At 41.2% G+C, this 17,740-nt stretch overlaps 1 protein-coding gene across 1 annotated transcript; it reads right to left on the minus strand.

Moving 5' to 3' along the window:
- Positions 1 to 186: 186 nt before the first annotated feature.
- hgfa (hepatocyte growth factor a) lies at positions 187 to 16,880 on the minus strand. Its single transcript, XM_030775714.1, has 18 exons — positions 16,813 to 16,880; positions 15,216 to 15,283; positions 12,753 to 12,894; positions 12,454 to 12,566; positions 11,858 to 11,972; positions 9,296 to 9,438; positions 8,993 to 9,113; positions 8,646 to 8,764; positions 7,335 to 7,500; positions 7,052 to 7,185; positions 5,393 to 5,495; positions 4,095 to 4,235; positions 2,559 to 2,663; positions 2,287 to 2,361; positions 1,245 to 1,382; positions 756 to 862; positions 478 to 608; positions 187 to 348 (listed from the first exon to the last, which is right to left on the minus strand). The coding sequence occupies exons 1-18, from the start codon at positions 16,878 to 16,880 to the stop codon at positions 187 to 189; spliced, it is 2,151 nt and encodes a 716-aa protein (XP_030631574.1).
- Between the last annotated feature and the right edge of the window lie 860 nt (positions 16,881 to 17,740).

The following is a 17,740-nucleotide window of genomic DNA, read 5'->3' on the forward strand; positions in this document are numbered from 1 at the left end:
TCACAACTACGTTTGAATGTAAACTCAGATACTAAACAATGCCAATTGAGAAATGCAACAGAAAGAATAAAAATGCTTAAAAATCTTTACACTGTCTGCGCATCATCTTTAGTGTGTTTGAGGACTTTGCATCTTCAGTGTGCTGGAAGGCTTTGCATCTTCAGTGTGTTTGAGGACTTTGTATCTTCAGTAGTGTTTGAAGACTTTATGGATCCACTCTGAGTAGAAGGGCACATTAATGAATATGGCTGGTCGCCCGACAAGGGCACACCCTCGCCCATGGATGCTCACACCCATGATGACCTTACTCTCTCTCTCCTGGCACACCAAAGGACCACCATAGTCTTTCTGCAAGAGAATAACCAATACAGGTAAAGATGATGGTGATAAGGCAGCCTATGAGAGAGGACACAAACAGTCTACTCCCCACCCCCCTGAAAAGTTATATAAGTTATATAAGACACTCCTAAGGCTGACCTCACAAACACCTTGGTCTTTCTTTCCTCCTGCACAAATTTTATTCTCTGTGATTGGCAGACTGTGGTTCACTGAGCACTTGTCATTGCTGATCATTGGCAGCTCCACCATTTTCAGTCTTCCTTCATATCCTGTGCCTGTAGTAGGAGGAACATAAAATATGTTAGGAGGAGCAGATGTTTGTGAATATATGAGCAGGTCCACATCTAAGATTCACATTTATAAGAACGAAGACACAAACAATGAAAATACAGTTGAAGCGAGATAAACACGGGTACCTTTTGTTTCCCCCCAGCCATACATGAGACAGTTTGACCCCTCTTTCATTTGACAGCCCGCCACTGGCAGCTGGATAGTCCACACATGCTCTGAGAGAGGGGCTGGCCTTTACAAGAGACAGCGACAGCATTATCAGCACATATAATATATATATATATATATATATATATATATATATATATATATATATATATATATATATATGTGTGTGTGTGTGTGTGTGTGTGTGTGTGTGTGCATACAATCAAGTTCCTGATTAAATGAATGAATGAATGAATGAATGAGTGAGTGAGTGAGTGAGTGAGTGAGTGAGTGAGTGAGAGAGTTGTCAGCACATATAAATATATGTAAATATATGTGTATACAGTCAAGTTCCTGATTAAATGAATGAATGAATGGATGAATGAATGAATGAATGAATGAGCGAGTGAGCGAGTGAGTGAGAGTAAACGAAAATACATAGCAATGTAACATATTGAGGAGCTTACTGCGTGAGCTTGAGCAGGGCTAGGTTGGAGCCTTCAGGTCCACAGACCACACGCGCAATGCGGAGACCCTGTCTCTGGGTGGTGGTGTTGAGATGGAGAAGGCCTACCTGCACACTGTACTCTGACAGGTCAGGAACACTGTGGGCCATATAAATATATATACACACACATGTAAATTATGCATATATGTACACATGCATATACATGCATACAGATATATTATCTAACATATTAATAATATGTTCACCAAGGGCAAGCAGCCAAGCAGATAAAGTAAAAGGCTCTAAAAACACACAAAAAAAGCATCTACAGCTTCACAAGATCTTGAGGGGTAAAGGGTATCTAGTTCAGCAAACTGGCCCGCATCCCTGCAAAAAGTGATTTGCTTTCCTTATCTAAGCACTGAGTTCAGTCAGAGTATCATGGATGTGGCAACTAAACTAAAACTGCTTTTTATGGGAAGAGACCAGAGCTAGACCCTTAAGGGAGAGGCTCTGGGTTCTTTAGTGATCTAAAACACAGACACACACATACGCAAACAGAAACCTACTGGGTCAGCGTGATTTTCACTCAAAACCGCTATCACAGATCCACAGACATATATCAGAGGCAGTGACATGCCAGGCACAGAAGCTAAACAGATCCACAGCTACAGCATCCTGTTCCATCATTCAGCCCTACCCAGGGCCTGAATGGCTGTCATTACCCTCTCCTACACAGGAAACTGAGCATCTGCACATCTCAGAGAGTTTGGGGATGCCAAAGACAAAGTGAAAGGGAGAAAGGGAAAGTCCAGAGCATCCTGCTAAGAGAGGGGGTTTTAGAGACCTACAGTTCTCTTTCATACAAGACTCTCTGAGATGACTGAAGGATGGAGCATAAAGAGCATACAAAAGAGTGAGAGAGGAGAAAATAGGAATGACATAGAAAGTAAAGAGAGCAGAATAAGATGGTTAAAAAAGAGATGATGAAAAAACAGACATGAAGAACAGGATGTTTGAAGTTAGGGAGAGTGAAAGAGAGAGAGAGGAAATGGCATTACCAGGATGAGAAACATTGCTGGTCAGTAAGAACCCACTCTTCTCTGATCAGAGACCCACCACACCAATGTGTGTTTCTGCAGGCACAGTGAAAAAACAAACAAACAAAAAAAAAAAACCATGACATTATGAAAACACACACAAACACACGCTCACATGCACACACACACACACACCATTCCAGTCAAACACAAGATCTATATAGAAAGCTGGTACATAGTGAGGAAAGAGTTTGTGTATTTTAATGTAGTTTTGTGCTGATATGGATTTTTACCCTTTCTGAATGCTGACCACCCAACTGCCATCTTCTGCTCTCTGCACCTGTGTGCCCCCCACGATCCGTGTCGTTATGTGCACAAAACAGGATGGCTTTGACTCACTGACTTCAGTGAGAGAGAGAGAGAACAATGGAAAAAATATAGACTCAATACATGCATAGAAATGGCATCAGATAGAACCAGAGACACAGTTCATCTGTAATTATGCTATTACAGGCAGTGTTGTGCAATAGGTTAAATGTGTAGTCATGTAAGTTAGTGGTTGGCTGATGTTTTCAGCCACATTAGAAGGAAATAATTATTAAAACTCACTCTCTGGATGTGTTGTTTGTGATGATGTTCTACCTGTGATGAGACATTAAAAAATAATTCAGTACACATTCTTTATTAAAAAATCCATAATTTTGCATTAATAACATCACATAATAACACATACAGACTCTGCACAGCAATATCTTAAACAGTATCCTGTAGCAGCTTATAACCAGAGCCTGTTAAACCACATGTTCTATCAGTCTGACTTTCGAACCACATCCAACCATAAGTGCACACCAGATCTGTTTCTTAGGACCATTCTGACAAAAACAAATGACTTTAAGGGAAATCTCTAAGTTAGTGTTTAACACCATGGAGATTAATATGTGAGATGCATCATTAAGGTGTATCAACAGACTCCAGCCAGGAGAGAACACAGAATAAACCGCGGCTCTAACAGACCCCCTCAGGCTAGTCAAAAGAAAGAGCATGCATCTGTTTGGTGTTAAGGCAAGTTGTCTCACAGAGGGTTTTAACCAGAACCACAAGCAAATCATTACATAACTCCACACTGTCACACAGCCATAGTCAATGTCCAACCAACACTGACATACACTGACACACAGCTCTACAACCACTCCATAATTTACACTCCTGAGCTGCTAATGGAAGGCATTCGTGTCATGGAAATGGTCTGAATATAAATCAGATTGTCTGTTAAACTGGAAGTTTTTCTTTGAGTGAGGGCTTCTTTGCTTTTGTGGCATTTAGATTAGGATGAGCTCAGGTTTGAATCATTTGCACAGTCTACACACACGATCAGTGGTAGGCCTTCAGTTGGATTTTAAGACTCTTGTTTCAGTTCCAGTATCTTAATGCTTTCAGTTGTAATGCCCAGATTCCAGCCCTTAGAGAACAAAGTTATAAAGGATGACTCAATGGTGTTAAATCTATGTACCATGACCAAGAAGGGACTTTTTCAGAGGCCTCCTGTGCCTGTTTCCTCTTTTCTTTCAACTTTTGCCCAAGCAATCAGCATGATGCCGAAATCACAGCTACAAGTCCTGTCTTTTAAAAGGACGCAAAGAGGGCCAGTAACCTTTCTGTGTAATATAGGAAATACACACACACACACACACACACACGACAAAAAAAAAACATAAGAGGTCCTGAAGTCCAGTAGTCCATGATCCAAGCACAAAACAGATGCACAAACATTAAAGCAGAGATTTGAGGTAGACAAGAGGAGGGTGTGACTTGTGGAAGATGCTGGTCACTCACAGCGTTCAAGATGACAGTAGTCCCAGGGGATGGAAGAGTTTGATGTGTAACACCAAGGTCCATGCTTATCTCTGTCTGGATTCCTGCATAAGTTCAGCTCTAGCCCCATGCTGGCCTCCCCCAAGTGTGTGTCTCCACTGCAAAATGCACATATGTACACACACACACACACACACACACACACACACACACACACGCACGCACACACGCATGCGCACACACATACACACAAGCAGAAAATCGGTTATATTGTCTTTAAGGGTGAGGAAGATGTAGTTGGAAACTCTGACAGTGCTGTTACTGTATGTTCGGCAATTCCTCACAGTTAGTCAAAGTCCATAGAAGGAAGAGCAGTGGTTTTATCCCAGAGGGAATGTGAAAGTATGCACTCTCAGCTCCCTCTACAGTCCTGCTTACTGTAAGCTCAACACACATCGCATGATCACTGATCTGACCTCACACCAAATCTACAAACAGAACAGACCCCATACAGCTAATGCAAAAAAGCAAATAAGTTCAGTTCTCTTTCTTCAGTGAATTAGATGGAGAGTCCACAAATCAGGAAAATCCAGTTTGAAAAATGTGCGGATTTGGGGTGATGAGTGTTATAAGGAGGGGGCTCATTTCTCATCCCTGACGAACCTTAAACAAGCCGATGGCTGAAGTTTCTCAGGGACGACCTTTGGATCTAAAAACACAGACTTGCTGGCTGCCCGCCACATGAAGAAGCTGATTGGCTTTGATCTGCAATGCTGTGAGACTGGGGGGAAGCACTTCCTGAGGTCAGGGGTTGCCTCTGGAACATGTCCATCTGTCTGTGCCATTTTGGCTTTTAAAATTCCTGTAAATTAAGTAATGCTAACAGCTTCACTTAATTATAGATTGCTGGGTACCCCTGGTATTTGACTCCCTGGAAAAACGATGGTGTATTTTTTTTCTTTAATTCTGTCACATAGAGAAATGTTAGTGGACAAAGGGGCTTAGTCATAAGGCCTCTCTATTTCCTAGGCCTTCCTCTGTTTATTTTCACTGGGTCATTCCCTCACAGTTATGTGATAATGAAAGTGATTAAGATCTCCGTTCATCAGTGTGAATGTCCAGGGACATTAAGAAATGTATGTCACTGCTGAAAAGTCTGTTACAGGCCCAATAGTACATTTTATTCTCCTAATGCATTTACTTCATAGCTGTGGACAGGGACTTATTTGCATTTTGCAGAGTACAACTTCAGATGTAGTAGAGTCAGGTGAAGAGGAAGAGAGTGAAGAAAAGAGTGAGATTTTGGACTGTAAACCTGTAAGTGCTGTAAGTGTGATCTGACCAGAGCCCACAGGGAATGCCAGATCTAGTCTTCGACAGATTTCCTCGGTAACTTTCTCCATTGCCTTGATAACAGTCTAAGACAGAGAAAGACAGATAACAGCCATAAAACCATCAGTGTCATTCCTGAGAGACAGAGAAAGAGAGGTAGATAGAGAGAGAGAGAGAGAGAGAGAGAGAGAGAGAAAGAGAGAGAGAGAGAGAGAGAGAGGAGACAAATGCCACACACTGAGACACCAACTGACATTCAGTCATTTCATAGGCTAATTTATGAAAGGTTTAAGGATTAAAGGCATATTGTCAATTAATAACTATGTTTCAAACAAAATTTTCTTGGTTAAGCTGAATTTGACACCAGGGACTATTTTTCAAACACTTTTGGTTAACAATTTGAAGGGGAAATAAAACAACATTTTGTCACTGCCAAGTCCTAATTAATGTTAACTAGAAACAGATTTGGTTAAGCAAGTTGACCTGGAACCTCACTGTAGCTCTGCTGGGAGGGGGGGGGGTATCTTTTTGAAATGTTGAAAGAGAAAACATATGAAATTAAACAGCATTCCAGTATAGTGCCAGTATAAAACAGATGCTGAGTTCAGTATATTTGTTGTTCTCTGACCTTGTGAGCATCAGTAACTAGAATGCTTAACATTAAAGCAGGCCAGAATCCACACAGATGACAGATCAACTCACACAGCTGACTACACACTGTTAGCTCAGAATTTCTATCTAATTAAACAATTTAAGTTCATATTACATAAAACGAATGTACTTCTTACATAACGTTTCCTGCCATTACTCATCCAATTTTAGTGTGTTGTACTATTTTGATTTAATCTCTGGTTGCATGAATGACTTTAAACTGAAAAGACTTAAATCAACCATTTTTAGCCAGGACCACACTCCATCAAACGAACCTACAATTTCTTATTTAACTGCTTAGAAATTGACTGTATAACCTTTTTCCAAACTCTTAAAGTTTTGATCTTCCACATTACATATTGGGATTTCCTTCGGAAAAGGAACAAAAACTAAAATAAAGAAGTTGTGAGAATTTCATTACAGATAAAAAAAGTTGGCAAATCCTATGTGACTGAACAATCGGCATTCCAAAATTAATGTCAACCATTGATAACAAAAGCAAATAGAATTCAGTTATAGGCATGTCACAATCCTTTGTCGTTTTGTTCAAAGTTTCTAGACTTTTCTCAACTTACTTTGGACTTAGGCTTAGTCCTAGGCTTAGCTCTTCAAAATGGCAGATTTTGTTTATTTGAGCTCATTGAATACAACAATAAAATCATATAAAATGATTTTGAATTGGAATAGCTTTGTTTTGGAGTATTGAACTTAAATTGTTGATTCGATTCCTTCTAGCACTCAAGTCTATTTCACTCAGTAAAACCAGTTTCTTCTATTACACATTGCTTAATTTATCTAAGCCTACAAATTGCCTAAAATGTTTTAAGTAAATTCAGCTTAGCTACGCTCAAAGTGCAGAGGGCATTAATAAGAATGCTCAAGTTTCCAGTCATGCTGTCTTTCAGGTCAGTTAAGAAGGAAGATATGTACATTAAGTACTTCAAATGTCAGTGCACACAGACTTACAGGTGTGTAAGGCTTTGTGTCTTACCTGTACTGTCAGAGGTCACAGACTCACATCTTGGGATGTTGGTGCAGAAAGCTTTCCTAACTTTAGGGTCTGTTGTAAAACACCATGGTATTTCTGCCCCATCGGGGTTCCTGCAATAATTCTCCCTCAAATCTCTGAAGACACACACACACACACAAAAGATCTTGTTAGAGACAACACAGACAGTCAAGATGCCTGTCATGAGCCTCAGGGTGTGTGTTTGGTCTGAACCTCTGTCCAGCGAATAAGCTGGAGGTGAGAGTTGAGCTGGCTGCTAACTCACTTGCATCTGTAGTTCTGGGGGTTGTAGGAATGGTTGTGAGGAAACTGAGAATCCCAGCGCTGACAGGTCACCCCACTCGGAGTCACGCTTATGGTGCCACGGTAATGCTCACCCTGATTCTGGAAGCAGGACGTCGTCACATCCATGTCTGGGCTATTATCTGAATCTGTCAGAGAGATGGCCCAGGGAGAAAGGAAGACAGAGACAGAAACAAAGAGACACATATAAAGTTCAGTAGGGAGAGAGTAGGAATGGAGAAATGAATGAGTATGATGCAGTATGACCAGATCCACTGCTTTCTGGAGCAGTGAGCATTAATCCCTACAGGCAGAACCCAGACAGTGCAATTTATGAGCCAAACTCCAACTTGGTCCTCTGCACCTGTTCAGAGCTCAGTGAGTTACTGTACAGCTTCAGCTGATGGATGTGCTGAACTCAGCCAAACCAAACATTATACACACACTCACACACACAAGGCTTCAACCTCCACAAAAATCTGAAATATTCTGCCATAATTCCACTCCATATCAAACATCATATATACAGTCACACACACACAAGCGTGCATGCACACACACACGCACACACACAGGCACACGCAAACATACAGAAGCAGTTTGAAACTGTTACTGATCCGTAATACACGACAAGAAAGTGAAAGAAATTGGTGTGTGGCTTGTTCTTCTGTTGAAAATAACTCCTGGAGAGTTCTTTAACTAATATGAAAATTCAAAGCCACTATGAACTGTCACCAAAACTCGTCATTAAAATACCTTATTAAAACTAAGCATCACAGACAAATAAACAGTAATGTTTTTAGTATTGTAAGAGCTACTTAGCATTTTGGGGGAACATCTCTCCACCCTAAGCCTCTTCCCTCTAATCTCTCTATATACTCCTCTCCTCTCCCCTCCTGGTCTTGCACTATGAACACAACCTACTGTGTGTGTTCCAGAGCTGACTAAATGCCTTTTGACCGAGACAGTCATTAAGCACTTACAGTATAAACAATGAACCACTCAGTCCCATCGCCTTATTTCATTACATTCTAAAAGCCACAGCAGAATACCCACGTTTACCAGCTAAGCCACAGACTCCATGGGGTATCTAGACATTCTCTCTCTCTCTCCCTCTCTCTCTCTCTCACACACACACACACACACACACAGAGAGAGAGACAATATATATGTGTTCTGTTAATATTTACGTGTAAGTTCCGGTAATATTTGAAATCTGTGCACTGATAAAACAACTGGTTTCAATGAAATTCCAGAGAGAGTTAAAGCCTGTTAGGTACTGAATGGCACTGACCACAAATGCTGATGTCACAGTATTCCCAGGGAGTGTTTTTATCCATGGTGTAACACCACGGACGCACATCATTATTTGGGTTACGGCAGTAATTATCATCCAGCCCTTTCCCAGAGTGCCTGTGAAGAGAAAGGGACAGAGGCACAGTAAAAGAGAGCCAGACTAAGTAATCTGAAATCTTGACTGGTATGTACACTGTTAATACAATTTGTAAAACTACTGTACATGGTTGTGCTTACTTTATTACATTTCCGGATTGCTCTTGATTACCATCTACAGTGATTTGTGTATGAATATATGGAGCAGTGTATGTGAGTTTAGGGGCTGTTTATCTGTGTTATACTCACCTATGTGGCTGATATGTGTGTCTGTGAGGTCTTTGGGAGTCCCATCTCTGGCATTCTTTCCCACTCTCAGTGTGATCCATAGGCCCTCTATAGCCTTCACCATTGCACCGCATACACTCAACTACAAATATAGTGATAGTTTCACTGCTATTTAACAGACAAACATACATGCACCAGCATATGTGCACACACACACACACACACACACAGAGCAGTGCTATGCTATGTATAATGCTAAGCCTTAATTACTTAATTTCAGCATATACAACACAGTATCAGAATGTTTCTAAGGGCTTCTCTTACCCTCTGAGCACTGTGGTAGGCCACACTCCTGATGCCGAATATCTGGATCAGAGGTGAAGCACCAGGGTCCAGTGGCTTCATTGTCTGGGTTACGGCAGAAGTTGCCACGCAGGTCACTCTTCCTGTATCTAGCAGGCTTGAAACTGAGAGAGAGAGAGAGTGAGAGAGAGAGAGAGAGAGAGAGAGAGAGAGAGAGAGAGAGAGAGAGAGAGAGAGAGACAAGCAGACAGACAGAGAGACAGAGGGAGAAAGATGCTACATTTATAAACAATCTTTAATTTCATAAAACACATTATGAAATAGCCATGTCTTAAATAATAGCCGACTCTGTAACTGGTGACTCATGAAACAATTTGAAGGGGGAAACATCCAAGACTTTTTCAATATTGGATTTATGTTGAGAAGAAACAGAGAACTTCATTGTTACTCAGTATGTCTCTGAAAACGCAAAGAATCAGAAAAATACTCTGGCAGTTACACCCAAACTCTTTGTGTCACCTCTTACGACATAACAACAGAATCAACAAATAAATTAATCTTTGCCTTCCCTGCTGCTTCAGTTGCTTGATCTTCTCCATCTTCTACTCTTACCATTTTACAGAAACAGAAAGAAATCTCTGCCATGGTTTGTAGACGGACTACAGAGGTCTAACCGCTGCCAAAACTCACCTCTGCTTGAGACTAGCAAACCAAGTCTTTCACTTCACCATCTCTGCGATGGTTTGCAGACAGACTGAAATGGTCTAACCATTGCCAAAACTCATCTTAGCTTGAGATTTGTAAAGCAGAGATTGTTCAGAATAGTGAAGATATTTCACTTAGGATTTGGGTTGACTGAACGAAGAAGTGCGCTTAGGTGAGGGGTGAGAAATTCTTTCCCAGTATTCCTCACCACTTCCTCTGAGGACAAATGGCTTTCCCTATACTTGACAGGGAGACTGAGTGAATCAGTTCTCTAATGGTTTTAAAGGTTGCTGGTGTGTTTTCATATCTCTATAATCAAAGCCCAAAGTGCTCGACTTGTCTCTTCAAAGCTGCATCTGGACAGCGCCGCTAGTTCCACATGAGGCCAGAGGTATGGAGCTAATGATGTTGTGCTAACAGATGTTAGCCAGTGATTTGTATCTTTCTGCCAAAGCCTGGTCCCTCCGGTGGCAGGCCAGACACTCAGTTCATTAAGCCAGCTTTCCCTCTCCTCCCTTCCCTCTTTGTTTAGCATTGAAACTCAAATGGCCTAAATGTACATTTTTCCTAAGTCACAAAATCGTTTTATTTGTTCATGGCAAACTTTTATGAACTGTTACAGTGAGGCCAGTGCTTGTCTACCCAATCCGATACTGTGTTCCACTCAGGACTGTTCATCCACTACACATTCTTATACTCCTGTACTCTTGTATCTATCTTATATTTTTATATTTCTACATTTCTGTACATTTCTATTTATTGCACATGTACATATATATTTCCTTATATATCTCCTTATATACCCCTATATTTACCTTTTATTGTTCTTTCATTATTATTATTTGACTGCTACACTTTGCAAGTTGAGCTGGCCCCGAGCCTGAGAATTTCATTGCTGATAATGGTGTCCACATTGTTATCTAGTAAATGACAATAAAACTTGAAACTTGAAAACTTGAAACTTGTCTATCTCCTCCTGAAAAATCTGCCATGTTTTTCATACATGTGAGGTGTGATAGAAACTGCTTAACATAACTAAACTAACACTGGTAGTGTTGCAAACACATTGGTCCTAACTCTCATTGTTCTGTTTAGTCTTGACTGCTGCCTCTGGTGAACACAATAGTCTTTAATGTGAGGGAGATGTGTTGTTAAAGGAAGCCTGGATGTTCCTGTCTGGTTTAGTGAGGAGAGCAGTCTGGAGAGTGGTCATATCACTCTGGATGATTCACTCGGGCGGGGGGAGGGGAGGGGGTGTTGTGATGAATAAGTGGCTGTCCGGTGCTGTGTGGGGAAAGTGGAAGTGTCTTTTGGAATTGCAGACGGCCAGGTTTTCATCTCTGTTTCAGGCTCGTATTTTCCTGTGTCTGTGGCTTTGTGAGCTCAGCTGGAGAGCAGACAGAACATGACTTCAGTCCATAAATCCATGCTCTTGTATTGCTGCTACAACTCTTTTTTTTAACTCTCCCTTTACTCCGAACTCCAAACTCTTAATATGGCTCATAACCAGCACAGCTTAAAGAGCTAACAAGCTCCTGGCTAATTAGGGCTGGGCACATGACTGCTTTAAACAGCTTGGCTCTCTCTTTCTCTTCTCTTTGTGTCTATCCATAACTTTCTCAACTGTCTGGCATATCAAGTTTATCCACCTGCACCGCACTTGGTTCCTATTCACAAGCCTCTGCCTGTAATGTAATCTGATCTCCTTATAGTGTCTTGGGTTGATTTATGTTTGACAATAAAGAGGAGATAATGAAGCATGCTGAAAAATCTTTTCAGGATTTAATACTCAGGTACCACTAGCACAAATGAGGCTTAATTTCACTTAAGAAAGAAACAAAAAGGGAGTGAAGTCATAATTTAAGAAGGGGGGATTACTTGTGTTCATGTGGAATAGACGAATCCCAGGCTTGACATGGGACTCCAGTTTTTGTGACAGATCTTCTTCCCCTGTAGGTCACTCCAGAGCCAATGATACACTCTTTCACATACTCTGTGCAAAAACAACACACATGTTATTTCGGATTATTAAGGTCTGTAAAAGTTATTTATGTAAGATGAAGATCTCTGACGTAGTTATGAAAAAGAAAAATGTGAAATTCTCCAAAAGTGAATTTTAAGGACATTCACAGGCTTAAGTTTTCAGGGCTCGGCCGAAGGACACTCTTGACTAAACTGTAAACAGTGACCGTTTTGTTTACGCTAATGCTTATTTGTGTTGCTTTTTTTGTGTTTGGTGTTTCCTTCCAAAACCATTAAGCTACAGAAAGAGTTCTGGCGGTGTTTAAAGTGACACAGATGAATTTTACACAGAGGAGTAACTCCAGGCCAATATATTCCACACCTAACGGACACCTTCGTATCCAAACACGGATTTAGTTTAATTATTTTTCTGGTCAAAACATCTTTGAGAAAAAAGAGAGGTTAAAATGTCAAATATGACCGAAAGTTGCTAAGATGACAAAAATATTTACCTTTCTTCTCATAAAGGTCATAGTTGGCTTTGTACTCTTTCTGTGCTCCCTCTGAATAGCGGTCAAATGAGAGCAAGTGGCATTTCCTGTTTGGATAGTCAAAGTGAAATGCCCTGTGAGGAGAGAGAGAGGGACATGAGTGATCTCTGAGGTCTGGTTCACTGCTTCTGCAATGAGTGAATTGGGGGGGGGGGGGGCAGAACTCTCTGTTAAGCTGTGTGTAGAATTTCCTTCCTCTCTGACAGCAAGCACTAAGAAAAGGATAGGTTTATAGTCTGTGTCTTTTTGTGTCTAGTAACCTGCAGGATTTCTTGCTCTTGCTGCATTTCCAAGCACAATCTTCCAGAGAGAGGTTTCTCACACGGGGACGCCCACAGTCTGAGCACAGAAGCTTGGTGTCCTCACTCTTCTGATATCTCTGCAGTGTCTGTTTTCTACACTCTCCTACAAGAAAAACACATGGTAGTATTTCACACACACACACACACACACACACACAAAGACAGAATAAAAGAGATCACCTTATCAGCCCTCAGTGCATCCTCTCTGAGACATTAGTCATATTGGGATCACTGGCCTTCCCAGAGGAGCCCTAAAGTCTGGGTTCTCCATACTGCAGGTGTCAATGAGAGCCCTGGGAGTTGAGTTTGAGCTCTAACATCATTTCTCAGTGATTTCTGAAAGAGGATCCTCCCAGTGTCAGTGTTCCACAGGAAAACATACATCCATGCATGAACTTCACATATTATACCTCAGACACAATACAACAGTGATGTAATTTTGTCTTCTGTAACCTTCATGGTATAAATCTAAGGAGAAGCATCTCTGCATCTCTGCACATCTGCTCTCCTTTTGGCTACCAGTTGAATTGTAAGCTATTTGTGCAGCTAGTTGGCAAAGCCAACAAAGCCTGTCATATTATACTAAATGTATGAAAATGTAAAATTAATGGTCAACAAGTGCACACTCCTGTTTTGGTTAACTTCTTTTTCGTGCATATGGCATAAAAGCATCACAAATGCATTCCCACAGTGTAGCATTGTAACGGGGGTGAACCTGCTCAAAAAAGAGGTTTACCGGCGTATTCCTGTACTGTCTACGGGTCTCCTGCGGTTAGTTCTGGTGTGAACCGATTATTAATGTTTGGACTAAAGTGAAGTACATCTGGCGCTCATCACACAGTTATTCTTACATTCCTCCTTTCCTTCAGCGTGCCAGTTATTCCCCCTAGATTAATCTCGCCTGCAGTTAAAGCCTACCTCTTTATCTCTTTCCGATCTTTATTAGATTTCGGTTATGTTTACACAAATATGCATGGACATCAGCTCAATAAAAACCATAACGATTCTAGGCTGAGCGACTAATCTCTCAAGTTGCTTGAGTATCCAGGAACGCAGCTTCTCTCCGCATGATAAACAACTACTCAAGAGCAGGTCTGAAGCACTATCTCGTTCGGACATGTGTTTACGTCCCACATCTGTTTCAGTGAACATTTGCAATTTGGAAATATTGTAACTGGCCAGATGTTGCACACCCCGTCAGTAAGTTTTCAGCTCGGAATCTACGCACTCGAGGTACATGGACATTTTTTCCACATACGATGAGATAAGATAGGCTGACTCTCGAGGTCCGCAGACTTTCAATATCTTTCCAGTCGGGCTTCATATCAAGCCATAGGGTTAAAACGTCTGAGTTGACTTCAGCAACCACTCTCACAATTATATATATGCGTGTGTGTGTGTGTATCTATATATATGTACACAAACATACACACACACATAATTATATGATATATATATATATATATAATACTTCTCGTCCGGAATCGGCTCCTTTCATTGTCTTTTTGGTGTGCGCACTGGAGCGTAAAGCAATATAGTCTATGAGGAGAGGTATGAGAGATGGTAACTGGATATTTCTGTATCCCTCGAAAAATATACAGCTGAGTGGTGTTTTGGCCTTGTTGTGACATGTTATATTATAGATTCAGCTGGATGCTTCGTTTTCTCAGTCACTGAATTTGTTAATGAACTTTCTTTATCTCGGCAACTTACATATTAATATTATATCGATGGCAATGATGAATGCACCTGAGTGTAAAATTGTTGCATTGCATGTAGAAGGGGGCCAAACTGGGATCGTTTAAACACTGCGCACTGACCATCCCATAGAACAGTAAAGACAACAGCAGCCTCTTATATATGGGCCGTTCTATTCCCTCTCAAACATGAGACGGGACTTACCATTTTGTGCACACCTCAAGTACAGCTGCGTTCTTTAGGACGCAGTATTGGATAAACAGTGATCACTGGTCATCTCCACATTTAGAGTGAAAGGAAACTGTTTATCTGGCATGTTTTACAACAGATTTTCGAAGACATACACAACCATATTTCGACTGCATATTGTTAACTTACTAACGGTTGTTTTGAACCCTTTGCGCAGGTAGCCTGGCTTATTATAACAATAAGCATGCAATATCAAAGAAGTTGGAGACTGAAACTGACGTTTATTGACTTGCATTGTAAATGCAACAGTTTAGTAAAATACAGGACTATCTACCCTTGGGAACTTCGCAATGATGCAGTCCGCAGTATCACAGGACCAGACAAGAATATTTAACACTGAAACAACATGCAAACCAAAGAAAAGATGCTCTGCACAATTTCTCAGACAACTGTGAAGCCCGAGGAGAGTTCGTTATGCAGTAGTTTGTCTCGGAGAGCTAATTCAGACAAGGATATCCCTGAATCAAAACTTACCCAAATGAGCGACAAGTATCACACAGAGAAGGACTTTGTAAATCCGCATGATTTCAGACTTCTTTTCTCTTTGAACGATATTCCGAGTTTCGTGAAAGGTTGATGAGCGTGATCTTCACTAGCGATTTCACCTGCTTATATGGTCCGATATCAGCCCCGGCGTAAGTGATTAACAAGAAAAGCCTTTACCACAACCGGTCTTAGACTCCCCCTTACTGGAAAGAACCCGTCCTTGGTTCAACCCCCCCTGTGAGGTTTATCACACCGTTACCCTTCCCCCAACTGCGAGGCAATTAAACGACACTTAACTCTTCTGTCTCCATCAGCTTCTCACGAACGCATTTGATATGTTGTGGGCTATATAAGAATAATACTCAGGGCTAAGATAAGAAATGCTCAGGGCTTTGTTGCTGGACATGAAACATGTCACTTCCCAAAACCTTAACTTAAATGCGAATTTCTCACACCACGCACTGAACGAGAGGGTGTTTTTCGGTTGGAAATAAAAATGAAATACCACATTGCAGGTACTCTGTAGTATTCCATCTGTTTGCGAACTTAAATAACGCGTGAGCGCGCGCACGCAAAATTACACTTTGCGCTGAACCGTTGATTGTACACCGTTGTGCGTAACTGTCAGAAATGCGCAAAAGCTGCAGAGCACAGGGGCGCATGTGCTGGAGTCAGGGATTCGTCCTTCGAGGGACAATGCTTGCACATTAATATGGCTGTGGCGTTAGAGGACTCACGATAGATTTATGTGCCCAACTCTCTAGATAGGCTTTCAGGTGTTAGTTCCTCTAATCATACACAAATTCATGGAATGTCCCATAAATTAATGCATGTCTTGATGATTTTCCAAGATGAATGTAAGAAACAGCTGTTTTTCAGTTTGGTGTTACTTTATGGATTATTGTGCCACACATTGTACCACATTTTCTCCTCAATACACTTCATTGATTCAGAATTCAGACCTATGGAATCAGTTTATGTTTGTTCAGCAAAGCTTTCCCTTGGAGACACTAGAGGTTGGGAGTGTGGGGTGGGAGTTGCTGATTAGCTTAGGCCGCTATTAACTGTGGCAGTGATAAAATTAAAACACTTTATGTCATACCTATCTTGTGTATCTAGGGAAATCTGGAAGAATCTCTTTTGTAATAAAGCTTAGCAGGTTTGAAACATTATAAATCACTTCAGACAGGACAGAGGTTTCTGATTTATCCAAAATTCAGTGTATCCAAGGGTATACGTCATGTGGGAAAAATATGAAATGAAAAAGGTTAAAGTGCACCTCCAGTGCTTGTTTGCAGTGATACTGGGTAGATGGTAATATTGGAGAAGGTAACAGACAAGGGGGAATATTGTTGGCCAGAATAATGAATAAAGATATGTCGGTAGCTGAATAAACACCCATACTGTTGTGAAATGCATTGAAAATAAAATGAAAATGTGATGAAAAGGTGATTTTGTTGTCTCATTGGTCACATCATCAGTGATGGTGAGGATCATTCCATTGACTGGGTTGTCCATGACCCCGTGGTAGACATAGTGACTTAGTGACTTCTGCTCTCTCTCTCTCTCTCTCTCTCTCTCTCGCTCTAGCACGCTCTGGAAGGTGTGGCACTCTGGCACCCACAGCTGGAAGCAATCCCATTTGGATACCATCATGCTGGGTTTTTCGTTTAACTAAGTGTTCCTGAGTTTTTAGACATAAACCCTGCGGAGGGCGTGATCGTTATTTCACAGGAAATCCACACTTTGGCTGTTAATGGGCAGCTCTAAAGACCCTCCTGAGAGAGAGAGAGAGAGAGAGAGAGAGAGAGAGAGAGAGAGAATGAGAGAAGGAAGAAAGAGCTGAGGTGAACAGCAGACGTCTGGTCCTCTCTCATTAAGTCACATGTAGCTTTTAAAGATGGGCTGGTTTAAGGTCTGTTTATGCGGTGAAGTCCATGTGTGTGTGTATGTGTGTGTGTACGTGTATGGTGGACTGATTGGGTGAGCAGGTGCGAGCAGGCAAACACTGTCTAACAAAGGAACCCAGGTGTCAAAGTGTCATGTCAGTCAACGTCAGATTATAGATCCAGACACACTCTGAGAACCTGGTAGAGGAGTAAATTACCACAGTTGAATACATTAACTCACAACTGGCAGAGATCCTGGTCTCGCCTGATTTTCCCTGGAAGCTTGAACAAAAGTAAATGTATTCTGTACAGCGGGTATGGACAGATTACATGTTTGTCTCTACCAAGGAAACTCTAACAAAGTTTTCTTTACTCATCATAGATTTCTTCACCTCTGAGTCAAACCTTCAGCAAGTTACTACTGAATTTAACCCATTACAGTGCTGTACCACTTGACTTGTACCAAATGCTGATAATATTATGGTATCCTAGAGGTGCAGTTTGGCATTTAGGAAAAGAAATCTTGTCAGCGTCTAGTGAAGGTATATATATATATACCGTATAATGTTTCCTGCTCCACATCCATAATGATCGTTGGATGATCTGAAGACTGGCCGGAATGGC

The sequence above is a fragment of the Chanos chanos genome, chromosome 1 (assembly GCF_902362185.1).
Source record: "Chanos chanos chromosome 1, fChaCha1.1, whole genome shotgun sequence".
Classification (NCBI taxonomy): domain Eukaryota; kingdom Metazoa; phylum Chordata; class Actinopteri; order Gonorynchiformes; family Chanidae; genus Chanos; species Chanos chanos.

Coding starts and splice junctions, on each gene's coding strand:
- hgfa (XM_030775714.1), bottom strand. CDS start 16,880: ATGGTATCCAAATGGGATTGCTTCCAGCTGTGGGTGCCAGAGTGCCAC. Junction 9,439..11,857: donor TCTATTCCACATGAACACAA/GTAATCCCCCCT, acceptor TCTCTCTCTCAG/TTTCAAGCCTGCTAGATACA. Junction 8,765..8,992: donor CACACATATCAGCCACATAG/GTGAGTATAACA, acceptor TTCTCTTCACAG/GCACTCTGGGAAAGGGCTGG.